Source organism: Chiloscyllium punctatum, chromosome 7 (genome assembly GCF_047496795.1).
Source record: "Chiloscyllium punctatum isolate Juve2018m chromosome 7, sChiPun1.3, whole genome shotgun sequence".
In the NCBI taxonomy this organism is placed as follows: Eukaryota; Metazoa; Chordata; class Chondrichthyes; order Orectolobiformes; family Hemiscylliidae; genus Chiloscyllium; species Chiloscyllium punctatum.
Genome location: NC_092745.1, coordinates 90,658,274 through 90,673,068, shown reverse-complemented (window position 1 = coordinate 90,673,068; position 14,795 = coordinate 90,658,274). Strand labels below are relative to the sequence as shown.

The 14,795-nt window shown below is 44.9% G+C and overlaps 1 protein-coding gene across 5 annotated transcripts in view; it reads left to right on the top strand.

Moving 5' to 3' along the window:
* The first annotated feature begins 5,590 nt into the window (after positions 1-5,590).
* The window catches only part of eps15 (epidermal growth factor receptor pathway substrate 15), a 177,921-nt gene continuing 168,716 nt past the window's right edge, over positions 5,591-14,795 (top strand). For 4 of the 5 annotated variants that reach the window (XM_072574278.1, XM_072574279.1, XM_072574276.1 and 1 more), the window contains exon 1: positions 5,638-5,672. In XM_072574278.1, coding sequence (XP_072430379.1) covers positions 5,646-5,672 — 27 coding nt within the window. In that variant the 5' untranslated portion in view covers positions 5,638-5,645. Of the gene's footprint in view, positions 5,673-14,795 lie in introns of all 5 variants that reach the window. The other variant, XM_072574277.1, reaches the window with a different exon arrangement.

Sequence of the window (14,795 nt, the reverse complement as noted above, 5' to 3'; positions counted from 1 at the left end):
GTTGAACGAACTGAGCCTGGTGTGAAAATGCACCAAAAGAGGCTACAAGGAAAGAACAGGCCAATGTCCCCAGATTTAGAGGGGTTAGGGATTGTAACAGGGTCAGCCAGATGGACCTCACAGAATATGATTTCACTGAATGGGACTGTTAATGTGGTCCAATCAGGGAGCCCTGGCTGACTGATATAAATAGGAGTAGTTAGGCGGTAGTGTGGGGGTAAAAAAGAGGAATGTCTTGATCACACAGCATAAAAAAAAAGAAAAAAAAATAGGAGTTTTGCGGGTTCGAGTGGCTGTCGGAGGGGAGGGCTGTGGCGGCGAGGGTGACCAGGGTCGGGGATGTGCTGGGTGCCGGGGGCCTGGACTGGACGCTGCCGCAGGACATAGCGAGCAGGGCAGCGGTAGACGTCCGGTACGTGGCCACCGGCATCCGCCGTCTTAAAATGGCGGTGCTTGGACCCGACGGAATGCATTAGTTGGAGGACGCTCAGGTGTGCGGTGGGATACCGTCCGCGCTCACCCCAGCCCGGACGGAATTTCACATTGGCCCCAAGGTCCCGTACTTCCCGCGGGAGCCCGTGCCCCACAACCTGAGCCGCCTCCGGAATTTTAATTTTGTCCCCTTAAGGGATATACAAAGGAAGGCCCTGTATCGACTGCTGCTGCACACCGTCCACCTCTTCTCCCTCATCCACCGTCCGGACACGCCTTGGCGTGCCCATTTGCCACCAGGCGGTGGGGATCCCCAGTGGAGGGCTCTCTACGTGGGAGTCCTCCCCCTTTCTCTCGGGGATCTGGGGTGGAGGTGCTGCACGCAGCAGTCCCCTGCAACCGCAGGTTGCGGTGGTTCACGGACTCCCAGCCCAACTGCTTGTTCTGTGGCGCTGTGGAATCCGTGGACCATGTATATATTGGGTGCGGGCGTTTGCACTCCCTTTTTGATTTTCTTAAAAACCTTCTCCTCTGCTTTTGGCTGCACTTCAGTCCCACGCTCCTGATCTTCGGGCACCCGGTACGGAGGAGGGAGGGCAGGTCCGAGGACCTCCTCGTGGGTCTGCTCCTGGGCCTGGCCAAACTGGCCATCAACAGGTCCAGGCAGCAGGCCGTGGAGGGGGTCGTTAGGGCCGACTGCCTGCCCCTCTTCCGGGGTTACATTAGAGCCCGGGTGTCCTTGGAGAAGGAGCACGCGGTGTCCACCAACACCCTGGAGTCGTTCAGGGAGAGGTGGGCGCCACAGGGAGTGGAGTGCATCATTTCTCCCTCCAATTCTATTTTGATTTAGTCCCTACCCTCCCCTTCACTGTTTTGATCACACAGCATTGCCCTTTGATGTGAAGGGCAGTGCTTGTCACTGGCCACTCGGGTATTTTTCATATCTTCCTGGTGGTGGAAATTGAATAAAGATTGGTGCACTTTGTGTCTCTCACTGTGTCTCACACCTGCACACACACACCATGGGTGCTGGGGAAAAAATAAGCACTACCGCACTTAGGCGGTAGTGTGGGGGTTAAGAAGAAAAAAAAAGAAAAAGAAAAAGAAAAAGAAACAAGGGATAGAAAAAAAAAGAAGAAAAAAATAAATAAATAGGAGTAGTTAGGCGGTAGTGTGGGGGTAAAAAAGAGGAATGTCTTGATCACACAGCATTAAAAAAAAGAAAAAAAAATAGGAGTATTGCGGGTTCGAGTGGCTGTCGGAGGGGAGGGCTGTGGCGGCGAGAGTGACCAGGGTCAGGGATGTGCTGGGTGCCGGGGGCCTGGGCTGGACGCTGCCGCAGGACATAGCGAGCAGGGCAGCGGTAGACGTCCGGTACGTGGCCACCGGCATCCGCCGTCTTAAAATGGCGGTGCTTGGACCCGACGGAATGCATTAGTTGGAGGATGCTCAGGTGTGCGGTGGGATACCGTCCGCGCTCACCCCAGCCCGGACGGAATTTCACATTGGCCCCAAGGTCCCGTACTTCCCGCGGGAGCCCGTGCCCCACAACCTGAGCCGCCTCCGGAATTTTAATTTTGTCCCCTTAAGGGATATACAAAGGAAGGCCCTGTATCGACTGCTGCTGCACACCGTCCACCTCTTCTCCCTCATCCACCGTCCGGACACGCCTTGGCGTGCCCATTTGCCACCAGGCGGTGGGGATCCCCAGTGGAGGGCTCTCTACGTGGGAGTCCTCCCCCTTTCTCTCGGGGATCTGGGGTGGAGGTGCTGCACGCAGCAGTCCCCTGCAACCGCAGGTTGCGGTGGTTCACGGACTCCCAGCCCAACTGCTTGTTCTGTGGCGCTGTGGAATCCGTGGACCATGTATATATTGGGTGCGGGCGTTTGCACTCCCTTTTTGATTTTCTTAAAAACCTTCTCCTCTGCTTTTGGCTGCACTTCAGTCCCACGCTCCTGATCTTCGGGCACCCGGTACGGAGGAGGGAGGGCAGGTCCGAAGACCTCCTCGTGGGTCTGCTCCTGGGCCTGGCCAAACTGGCCATGAACAGGTCCAGGCAGCGGGCCGTGGAGGGGGTCGTTAGGGCCGACTGCCTGCCCCTCTTCCGGGGTTACGTTAGAGCCCGGGTGTCCTTGGAGAAGGAGCACGCGGTGTCCACCAACACCCTGGAGTCGTTCAGGGAGAGGTGGGCGCCGCAGGGAGTGGAGTGTATTATTTCCCCGTCCAACTCTATTTTGATTTAGTCCCTACCCTCCCCTCCACTGTTTTGCTCACACAGCATTGCCCTTTGATGAGAAGGGCAGTGCTTGTCACTGGCCACTCAGGTGTTTTTCTATCTTCCTGGTGGTGGAAACTGAATAAAGATTCGTGCACTTTGTGTCCTTCACTGTGTCTCATACCTGCACACACACACACACCATGGGTGCTGGGGAAAAAATAAGCACTACCGCACTTAGGCGGTAGTGTGGGGGTTAAATTAAAAAAAACAGATGTATCTGGCCACTCGGTGTTTTAAAAAAAAAAGAAATTAAAAAAAAGTAATCAGGGGATTAAAAAAAATAGGAGTAGTTAGGCGGTAGTGTGGGGGTAAAAAAAAGGAATGTCTTGATCACACAGCATAAAAAATTTTTTAAAAAATAAATAGGAGTATTGCGGGTTTGAGTGGCTGTCGGAGGGGAGGGCTGTGGCGGCGAGGGTGACCAGGGTCGGGGACGTGCTGGGTGCCGGGGGCCTGGGCTGGACGCTGCCGCAGGACATAGCGAGCAGGGCAGCGGTAGACGTCCGGTACGTGGCTACCGGCATCCGCCGTCTTAAAATGGCGGTGCTTGGACCCGACGGAATGCACTAGTTGGAGGACGCTCAGGTGTGCGGTGGGATCCCGTCCGCGCTCACCCCAGCCTGGACGGAATTTCACATTGGCCCCAAGGTCCCGTACTTCCCGCGGGAGCCTGTGCCCCACAACCTGAGCCGCCTCCGGAATTTAAATTTTGTTCCTTTCCGGGGGTAAAAAGGAGGGCCCTATATAGACTGCTGCTGCACACCGTCCACCTCTTCTCCCTCATCCACCGTCCGGATCTCTTGGGGATCCGGGGTGAAGGGTGCTGCACGCAGCAGTCCCCTGCACCGCAGATTACGGTGGTTCACGGACTCCCAGCCCAACTGCTTGTTCTGTGGCGCTGTGGAGTCCGTGGACCACGTGTATATTGGGTGTGGGCGTTTGCACTCCCTTTTTGATTTTCTTAAAAACCTCCTCCTCTACATTTGGTTGCACTTCAGTCCCACGCTCCTGATCTTCGGGCACCCGGTACGGAGGAGGGAGGGCAGGTCCGAAGACCTCCTCGTGGGTCTGCTCCTGGGCCTGGCCAAACTGGCCATCAATAGGTCCTGGCAGCGGGCCGTGGAGGGGGTCGTTAGGGCCGACTGCCTGCCCCTCTTCCGCGGTTACGTTAGAGCCCGGGTGTCCTTGGAGAATGAGCACGCGGTGTCCACCAACACCCTGGAGTTGTTCAGGGAGAGGTGGGCGCCGCAGGGAGTGGAGTGCATTATTTCCCCCTCCAACTCTATTTTGATTTAATCCCTGCCCTCCCCTTCACTGTTTGATCACACAGCATTGCCCTTTGATGTGAAGGGCACTGCTTGTCACTGGCCACTGGGGTGTTTTGCTGTCTTCCTGGTGGTGGAAATTGAATAAAGATTCGTACACCTTGTGTCTCTCACTGTGTCTCACACCTGCATACACACAACATGGGTGCTGGGGAAAAAATAAGCACTACCGCAGTTAGGCGGTAGTGTGGGAGGTTTTAAAAAAAAGAACAGGAGTGTCAAACATCTTGTTAAAAAGAAAAAAAGAGAATTTTTTTAAAAATAAACAGGAGTATTAGAGGTTCTGTTCACTCTGAAAGCTGGCTCTCAGAGAGCTGGAAGAGTGTCAAGGACTCTCCATTTTATGTTAGGGAGGGGACTGACTCCGAGCTGGCTGTCCACATCCAGTGTGTCCTGATGCTGTTGGTTTCTGTTTTCTTCTGGGGAGCCTGATTCCTGAAATAAAGAGGTAAAAACAATGACTGCAGATGTTGGAAACCAGATTCTGGATTAGTGATGCTGGAAAAGCACAGCAGTTCAGGCAGCATCTGAGGAGTCTTTTCCAGCATCCTGAAATATATAGCCAGTTGTATAATATAACTTGTATTTCTTTTTTATTGATGACTGATTTCAAAACTGGCTGATCTATATTGTTAGTGTGTTCCAGCTGTAATTCTGTCCTCATTAGGGCATTGTTGTTTCACTGGTTATAGCCTGTGTATTACTCTTTCCTTTTACTTTGGGAAAAAGACTATGCTGATATTGTAAAAACAATGACTGCAGATGCTGAAAACCAAATACTGGATTAGTGGTGCTGGAAGAGCACAGCAGTTCAGGCAGCATCCAACGAGCAGCGAAATCGACGTTTTGGGCAAAAGCCCTTCATCAGGAATTCCTGATGGATAGAATAAATAGACAAAATCTTTTCCCTGGGGTTGTGGAGTCCAGAACTATAAGGCATAGGTTTAGGATGAGAGAGAGAGAAAAGATATAGAAGGGACCTAAGGGGCAACTTTTTCACCCAGAAGATGGTACATGTATGGAATGAGCTGCCAGAGGAAGTCATGGAGGCTGGTACAATTGCAACATTTAAAAGGCATCTGGATGGGTATATGAATAGGAAGGGTTTGGAGGGATATAAGCCGGGTGCTGGCAGGTGGGACTAGATTGGGTTGGGATATCTGGTCGAGTTGGACCAAAGGGTCTGTTTCTGTGCTGTACATCTCTATGACTCTATGCTGCTTTCTGTTTATTGTTAACTGTATTTTGTACTGTTCAATAAAATTTAAAAAAGGAGTGTCAGAGATTCTGCCCATTCTGAGAATGTCCGGCCAGTGTCAAGTACTATGTACACGTAAATAAAGAGTGACTTAGTGATGGGAACCTGGCCTCTGTGGAGTTATTTCAGAGATAAATGATTACCAGAACAGTAATATATCTCAGTTACTGGTGTGGGTTTAAGAAGGGTTGTAGGACGCGGATAGAGGTGTATTTTCATGCAATCGCACACCGAGATAAATTTGGAGAGAAAATTTATTCCTCCTCGAATTCCAGTGCCAGGTTTTGTTTGTGGTCCTAAAGTTCACGAACTTTTTTTCAGTGCATGATGGGCTGAAGTGTAGGAAACAGCATGGCGGGTCATTTTACACTCACTCAGGTAAAAGCCGGACCTTCTCATTTAAAACACCGAGGCTGTTCGTTTGAAACGATTTGCGTTAGAGAGTAAAAAGAAAATGAGTGGGGGCCGAAGAATGAGGGCTTCCGGGATTTGGAGGAATGGAATTGTTATTCTGTAAAGGTCGTATTGGAGTGGGGCCTGCGAAGCACCAGGATAAAGGGAGCAGTTTGTGGGCGTAGTTTGTGGGAAAGTGCGATTTCGGTCAGGGGTTGGGGGTTTTGCTGGGCCTCTTTTATTTGAGGGTAAACTCAAGTGGCCAGGAGACCACTGGATGGGGTGGACGAGGCGGTCACTTTATTGTCATTGGGAGGGCGGATCTATGCAGCATTTAAACTGCACCCGGAACATAGACCGATGTAACTTGTAAACAAATGTCTCCAACGGCATATCTTAGTGCTTTTATCTTGCTCAAACGTGTCGTATAGTGAGCAGAATGCTTGAATAGTCTTAACAAAGTAGAATGGTTGGAGAACATGAGGCCATTTGGCTTATCGTGTATGTGCCAGCTCTTTGCAAGAGCAACACAATTAGCCACATTGCTTTTGCCTTTCCCGTGGGCTTGCAAATTTTTAAACTGCCTTTAGTTATTCAAGATCTTGTTGAAAGCCATGACTGAATCTGTTCCCATCATAGTCTTTAGGAGACATGTAACAATTAGGTACTTTATAACCTGCAGGTTAGCCTAGGGCTATCCCTGAGGCACCATGGCCCCCAGAGATGTTATATTACAGGCCCATCAGTATGTTGACATGCCCCGGCGTACATTAATCAGGTGTAGACACTCTAAAGCATACTTAATGGTGAGCAAGTTGTTTTAAAAACGTCATAAAATAGAATCCTGCCCTGATATCCATTAACTAGGTATAGGCCATGGATCATTAGTACTGTACCCAGTTCTTTGTGTGTCTGGTTCAGGAAGATCAAAAGCACTGGAGTGGTATCCTAGAAGTCAATGTAGAGGTTCCAGCCTTTTATTTGGATTTAGTCTATATTGTTTGGAGGGAACTACAGATGTTGGGCAAGTCCATGTTTCTGTATTCTACGGCACGATGGCTCAGTGGTTAGCACTGCTGCCTCACAGCACCAGGGTCCTGGGTTTGATTCCTGCCTATCTGTGTGGAGCTTGCACTTTCTCTCAGTGTCTGCATGGGTTTCCTCTGGGTGCTCCGGTTTCCTCCCACAATCCACAGATGTGCAGGTTAGGTGGATGGCCGTGCTAAATTGCCCACAGTGTTAGGTGTGTTAGTCAGGGGTAAATGTAGGGGAATGGTTTTGGGTGGGTTTATCTTCAGAGGGACGGTGTGGACTGGTTGGGCCAAAGTGCCTGTTTCCACACTGTAACAAATCTAATCTATTCTACTCAGACTCTGCTGCTAAAAAACAAATGAAAACTTCCTCCTTTTGCTTCATTTGTGGCATTTGCAGCAAATCTTTGCCTTTCCAGAACTGGCTTGTTCCACCATCAAAACAAATGCTGCTGATGATGTCTTTTGTCCTCACCAGAGTTCTGAGCCTGTATACCTATCATCTTTTTGCAGATGGAAAGATGTAAATCTGACATTAAATGCATGACAGATCCCTAACACTTGTTGTGTCAACATTATCTTTCCTCATACTGCCTTTGGTTCTTTGCAATCCAAATTAAATTAGTGTCCTCTGGTTCTCAATCCATCTGCCAATGGAACATGTTCTCTGGATCTGCTCAAATTTTCATGGTTTAGAGTACTGCTCTCAGATCTCTTTAAGAAGAGCAAAACAAGTGAATCCCAAGAATTTATTTTTGTCACTGAAGTCCCTCATCTTAGGAACCATTCATGTGATTTTCTTTTTCTTGTGTCCTCTTTGATGCCTTCACATTCTTCTTAAAATGTGTGCCCAGAACTGGACATTACTCCAGTTGAGATTGAACCAGTGTTTTCTAAAGGATCTTCTATGCCTTGACAACTGCTTCCTCAACTTGCCTTGTGACCTTCAATGATGTGCAAACCTCCAGGCTTCTTTTGCTCTTCCACTCCCTTTAGAATTAAATCCTGTATTTGATATTGCTGCTTTTTTTCCCTCCTAAAATGTAATGCTTCACATTTCTTGACATAATACTTCACATTTCTGTACATTAAATTTAATCTGTTATGTGTTTGTCTATTCCACCAGCTTCACCATATCCTTTTAATTTACTGTCCTCACTTTTGTAATGTGCTTTTGAATTTGTGCCCCAGACATGTCTAGTTTAATGAATGTATAACAAGAAAAACAGTAGTCCTAAAACAAACATAAAATACTTCTGTTTTCTTCTGCATGTTTAAAACACTTGTAACCTTGATATGTCTTAGTATACTGATTCTGGGAGGCCAAAACAGCTCCTGAATCCTGCATGTAGAACAAAGAAGTTTTGGGTGGTGAGCTTATATTGTTGAAAATTACATCAGAGTATTTTGTGAAAATTAACATTTATGCAGTTTGTTATAGCTTCAGTTTGATCAACCAATCAGTGTTATGTTTGCTCTGTGTATATCTTTTGTTTTTTTTTCTTCTGTTTGCCTGTATCTTCTGGTACTGACATTATAAGTGCCACTTATATTTTTGCCTTTTGAGTCTGTTTGATGCATTTGCAAATGTTTCATTATGTTAGAATATGCAGTGATCCTTGTGTCTTCTGCTAGGCAAGGGTATCATTGTTTTCAGACTACCCTGGTTCTTTGAGCTGCAGCTGTAGTAATTAAATATTGCATTATGCTAACTAAATACACCTGAGGCAATTTGATTAGAAAATATCTACCCACTTCAAATCCCTAAAGGTCTTGTGTCCTTCCCTTGTGTGAGAAAGCTCAGATTGAAGTCCCACTTACTTCAGAAGTCTGTAATAGCATTTCTGAACGATTGATTGGAAAATAGCTACCCGCTTACAATGATAAGGGCTCATGTGGTGCAGTGGTTGTGTCCCTACCTCATGAGTAGGATACTCCACTGACTGACTCTGTCTACAAATTGTGTGCTTTTTGAACAAAATAGAATGTATCTGCAAATGCAGATTCACCCTATAGGTTTATATGTGTATGTGCGTGCGCTTGACAAAGAGTATATGTGAGTGTGCTGTTCAAAAAGCACACAATTTGGTGACACAGTCACTGTTGCATTTTATAAATCCCTGGTTTGGAAATAAAACCTATCTGATGCCAGGTTAAAATACAGACAGATTCTAAACAAGGCCTAACACGTAAAATGCATTATACTGGATTAGTGGTGCTGGAGGAGCACAGCAGTTCAGGCAGCATCCAAGGACCTTCGAAATCGACGTTTCGGGCAAAAGCCCTTCATCAGGACGTCGATTTCGAAGCTACTTGGATGCTGCCTGAACTGCTGTGCTCCTCCAGCACCACTAATCCAGTATTTGGTTTCCAGCATCTGCAGTTATTGTTTTTACCACGTAAAATGCATTGTTTGACCTGAGATGTCACTACTTGTATACACTGATAACCTCTAGTTATCTCTGGGCAGTGACTTGAAAGAAATTCTGGGATTTGCATTTTAATCAATCAAAACCTGCATATTTTTACTAACTCATTAAAGTTTTATCGTGAGGGAGTCAGCCATTTTAAGTTTGTTCAAGACATTCGCATCATTGTATGACCCTTTGATCTTCTACTTAGAAATTCTGTGTCTGATACCCCTCTCTCATGACATCTGATGAAGAAACAATGCTCTGAAAGTTAGTGTTTTCAAATAAACCTGTTGGGACTATACCCTAGTGTCGTGTGATTTTTTGATCTTGTCCAACCCAGCCTAACACCGGCACCTCCACATTATATATTGAACCACAGAGAGATATTTTCTTTGCTCTTTGTGATAGTGCAATAGGATCTTTTATCCCACCAAAGAGTTTGGACAAGTCATTGGTTTGATGTGTCATCTGCAACACACATGTCTCACATTGCAGCATCCACACAGCACTGAGTTTGCCTAGATTGCTGAACCCACAACCAACTGACTTAGGTGAGAGAGTGTCCGACTTTGAGGCTGATGTGAAAAGATGTGATGCGAAAATCAGCTGGTTGTGCTCCATTACATGGGAACATAGCACTAGGCTATTCAGCTGTATGAGCCAGTTCCATCTTTCTAGTCATCGTGATACAGCACAGAAACAGACCCTTCTCTACAACCAGTCTATGACGAATATAATCCAAAATTAAACTAGTCCTTCCTGTCTGCTCCTAGCCCATATCCCTCCAAACCTTTTGTTTTCATGTACTTATCCAAATGTCTTTAAAATGTTGTAATTGTACCCATAACCACCACCTTAGTGTAAAAAAAATTGCTTCTTGTTTTTTTATAAATCCTCTTCCTCCTATTTTAAAAATATGCCTCCTTGTCTTGAAATCCCATATCTCTGGGAAAAGACAACTACCATTAATTCTATCTATACCTCTAATTATTTTATTAACTTCTGTTAGGTCACCTCTCAACCTTCTACGTTTCAGTGAAAGAAGTCCCAGACCAGCCAGCCTTTCTTTTTAACTCAAACCTTCCATACCTGACAACATCCTGTTAAATCTCTTCTGAACCCTCTCCAGTTTAATAATAGCCTTCCTCTAACTGGACTACCAGAACAGTACTCCAGAAGAAGTCTCACCAATGTCCTGTACAACCTCAACATGACTTCCCAACTCCCGTACTCAAAAAACTGAGCAATGAAGACTCTCCCTCCCTCCATCATACTGGTTTAAATAAATTGTTGCTCCAGAAAGCCCAATTAAATCTCCACATATACACAGATCAGAACTCACATGCCATTTGCTCAAAATCCAAACTCTAGAATAAATGATTTTCAAATATATATATATATATATATATCTCACACCTAGCATCACAATAGATCCTTGGAAGATAATGGTGTGAAAGTAGAAAAATATGGTTTTTCTTACCTTTACAAGATACGGCCATCATTGACCGGGCCAGCATATATTGGCCAACTCTAGTTCCCCTTGAGAAGGTACTTGTGAGCTGCCTTCTTCATCTGTTGCAGTCCATTTACTGTAAATAGATGTTCATTGCCATTATGCAGAGTGTTCCAGGCTTTTTAATCCAGCAACACTGAAACAATGACAATATATTTCCAAGTCTGGGGTGCTGAGTGGTTTGGTGGGAAAATTGCTGGTGAAGATATTCTAATCTATCTGTTGTCTTTCTAGATGGTAGTTTGGAAGGTGCTGACTTAGGACCTTTGGTCAATTACAGCAGTACATCTTGTAGAGGGCGCACACTGCTGCTAGAGAATATTGGTGGTGAAAAGAGTGAATATTTCTAGATATAATTCCAATCAAGTGGGCCACTTTGTCCTGGATAATGTCAAGCTTCTTGACTGTTAGTGGAGCTACAAGATTCCTAGCCTCTGAAATGTTGCAGGAGATTTTCTTATTAGGGCTAGTTAATTAATTATGTGACAAAGAATTGTTCTTTTAAGCAGGGCAGTGGATGGAGACATTGGAGGAGAGCGATGCTGTTAACACTGTCAAAGTCTGCAGACAAATCAAGAAGGATGATGTTAGATAGTATACTGTGGCCACAATCTCTCAGGCTTTGTTTATAGTGTTGTCACAGCTTTGGAAACCTGATTAGAGAGGTCATAAGTTCAAATGTATTTAGGAAAGGGCATAGATATGGTAGGTATATGAATCTGAAATGAAAATACTTTCAGAGACCTTGGAGAGGAATAAGAGGTTGTAGACAGGCTTATAGTTCTGATGGAGTTCAAAGACAGGTTTTTGAGAGTGTGTTGATGCCAGATTTGTTGGGAATGGGGAAAATACGAGAAAAGAAGTAATTTTTGACAATATTTGTGAAAGTGGATATTTCAATGCTGTTGTAACTCTGATTCTAATGAGAATGTGTATATGGTATAAGCAGGCAGGGAAAGAATTAATTTGAGTTTTGTGAAACAAGGGGTTCAGCTGAGCATGACTCAGATCAGATAAGAACTTAGAGTTAACAATGGGGTGCTGGAGGCATTCAGTATGTAATGTCAGTTAACAAGGGGAAAAGTATCCATTATATGAATCCACTTAACAAGATTAAGAATATTCATTGTATAACTGCAGATGGCTTAATCTTTACTATTGACATTCACTGATTGTAATGGTCACCCAGTTAATATGTACGTTGTCTTATCTGGATGCTCCTGTAAAATGACTATATAGTTCATTGAGAAACTGCTGTTGCAAAGAAGACTGTAAACTCATGTCTCTGTGCACACGAGTGATGGTTCTCTCTCCTTCCAGGGCCCAGAATAAAGATGACCGAGGCAAAACTACTCTGTGTCTCTGAATGTTTTGCTTCAACTCAGGGGGGAGATGGGATGACAATATGAAAGAAGTTGAATGTCAGCAACTTAACAGATATAAGTTTGAGAGAGCAAGAAGTGAATTTTGTGGACAAAATGAGCTGTGAGAGGATGAGATGGGAAATGTGAAAGTTGCTAGAGAAAGATGCATTTGTTGGGAGCATTAAATGCATTCACGTAAATACACATTGGTATGATTAACTAAGGTTGACTCCATGTTAGTTATTCTTCATGTCTTGTGAAGCTAGGCTGTTCACCTCAGTTATACCTTGTTGTGGCGAGTTCCATGTTTTCATGACTTCCGGAGTAAAGTTTCTAGAATTGCATATTGGAATGATTGAAAAACGTATTATCTCTCCTAATATATGTTTTCTCCCAAAGTAGGTGCTAATGCTCTGCATTGGATCATGCAATTAATTGAGCCTGAGTTGTCTTATTTGTTCTGAGGATATTGGTGATCCTGGTAATGCCACATTTAGTGCCCATTCCTTGTTGCCTGAGAAAATGGGCATGAGGTGCTTAATCCTGTGTGGTTCCTGTATTTTCACCGTGGATAGGTAGGGAATTCTGGCATTTTAATTCAGCTTTGATAAAGGAACAGGAATTATGTTAATGTCAGAAGTTGCTGGTAGCACTCAGAGGCTCAGGCAGCATCTTTAAAGAGAGAGAGAGAAATACAGAGTCAACATTTCAAGTCAATGACCTTTCAGCAGAAAGTATCTGCATATTATACTTCTGTATCTCAAACCAGATTGGTGTGAGGGAAATTTGGAGATAGTGGCAGCTCTTTGAACTTGTTGTTTTTCTCCTTGGTGGTAGATGTCTGAGGGCTGGTAGATATTAAAGTAACCTTGTTGGATTGTTGCAGTATTTTCTATAGGTGAGGGAATGGATGCTGATTTCATGATAGATTTTGTCTTCATAGTTGGATTAACCAGTGTAAATTAATCATTGCAGTCTAGTAGAAGAAAACATGCTTATACAATGAGAAGTGATTCCAATCAGGACTTAATAGTAAAGGGAAGGAATGTTTTGAACAGAGAGGGATGTGTCTCACACATCTCATCTTGTATTCTCAGCAAGTAATATGATGCTAGAGTATCGTTTGTGACTGCAATTCAAAGCCTAGTAATAGCCCCAAGATGTGCTGCATCTGATGAATTCATGCCAAAATTCCAAACTCCAGCTCCAAACTGAATGATGGCAGATGTTTAGGTATGTGTGCATATGAAGTACTTTTCCCATACTTTCCACGAAAATTTGTTTGTATGGCTAAAATGTTTCTGCCTGTCGATTTTTAAAATCCTGGACGACACTGCTGTCGGAATTACAGCAATTGTAAATCTTTCAAATATACATCCCTACTCGTTTTACATTTTTCATTTCTGTCATCGTGCACATTTCATATGTCTTTTTAAGAAATGAAGTTGAGGCGTGGTGATGGTATTCCTGCTGGACTAGTAATCCAGAGACCCAAGTCATGTTCTGGGGACTCCAGTTTGAATCTAAAATTAGGAAAGCTGATTCACAAACAGTCAGTCAAGCTGCAGGTTGACGTAGCCATACTCTCAGGGTCATACCATACACACCATCCGAGACGACACCATCACCATCCTTTGGTATGGTCTGTCCCACTGGCAACATAGTGACAAAATATTGGAAGGGTGTTGCTCTGGGAGTCCTTAACATTAACTCTGAACCCCACAAAGTCTCATGGCATCAGGTCAAATGATGGCAAGGAAGTCTTCTGCTAATTATCATGTACCACTTCCTTTTGGCTATTGATTTGATACTTTTCCATGTTGAATTCCGGAATCTCTGAGGGTCCCAAGGGCACTGAGTGTACTTTGGATAGGTAACTTCAAAGTCTACCACCAAGAGTAATATGACTGCACCATTATTAACTGAGCTGGTTGAATCCTAAAGGTCATAGCTGGTAGATTAGGTCTGCAGTAGGTGCTGAGGGAACCAACAAGAGCTGAAAACATACTTGACCTCATCCCCTCACCAATTCCCCCTGTCTCAGATGCCTCTGTCTATGACAGTATCTGTAAGAGGGACACCACACTGTCCTTGTGGAGTTTAAGTCCCATCTTCGCATTGAGGATACCCAATTAATGTGAGAATTGCCCAGGTGTATCCAGAATACAAAAAACAGGACAAATCCAACTTGACCAATTACTGCCCATTTTGTCTCCTGCCATCAGTAAAATTATGTGCCCTATCATCAACAGCTATCAAGCAGCACTTACTCTGTTTTGATTTAGTCCCTACCCTCCCCTTCACTGTTTTGATCACACAGCATTGCCCTTTGATGTGAAGGGCAGCGCTTGTCACTGGTCACTCGGGTGTTTTCCTATCTTCCTGGTGGTGGAAATTGAATAAAGATTCGTGCACTTTGTGTCTTTCACTGTGTGAAAAGAAAAAAAGAAAAAGAAAAAAAATCAAGCAGCACTTAATTAGTAATAATCCTCTCCATGAAGCTCAGTTTGTGTTCTGCTCGGGCCATTCAGCCACTGATCTCTTTACAGCCTTGGTTCAAATCTGGACAAAAGAGGTGAGGTGACGGTGACGGTGACAGTGACTGCCCTTAACATCACAGCCACGTATGACCAAGTGTGGCATCAAGAAACCCAAGCAAAACAAGACTCAAAGGGACTGAAGTGTGAAAAGCTGTCTGCTGGTTGGAGTATTTGGCACAAAGAAAGGGAGTTATGGTTGTTCGAGGTCGATCATTTTATAACGGAAGGAGTACCTTGGGATAGTGT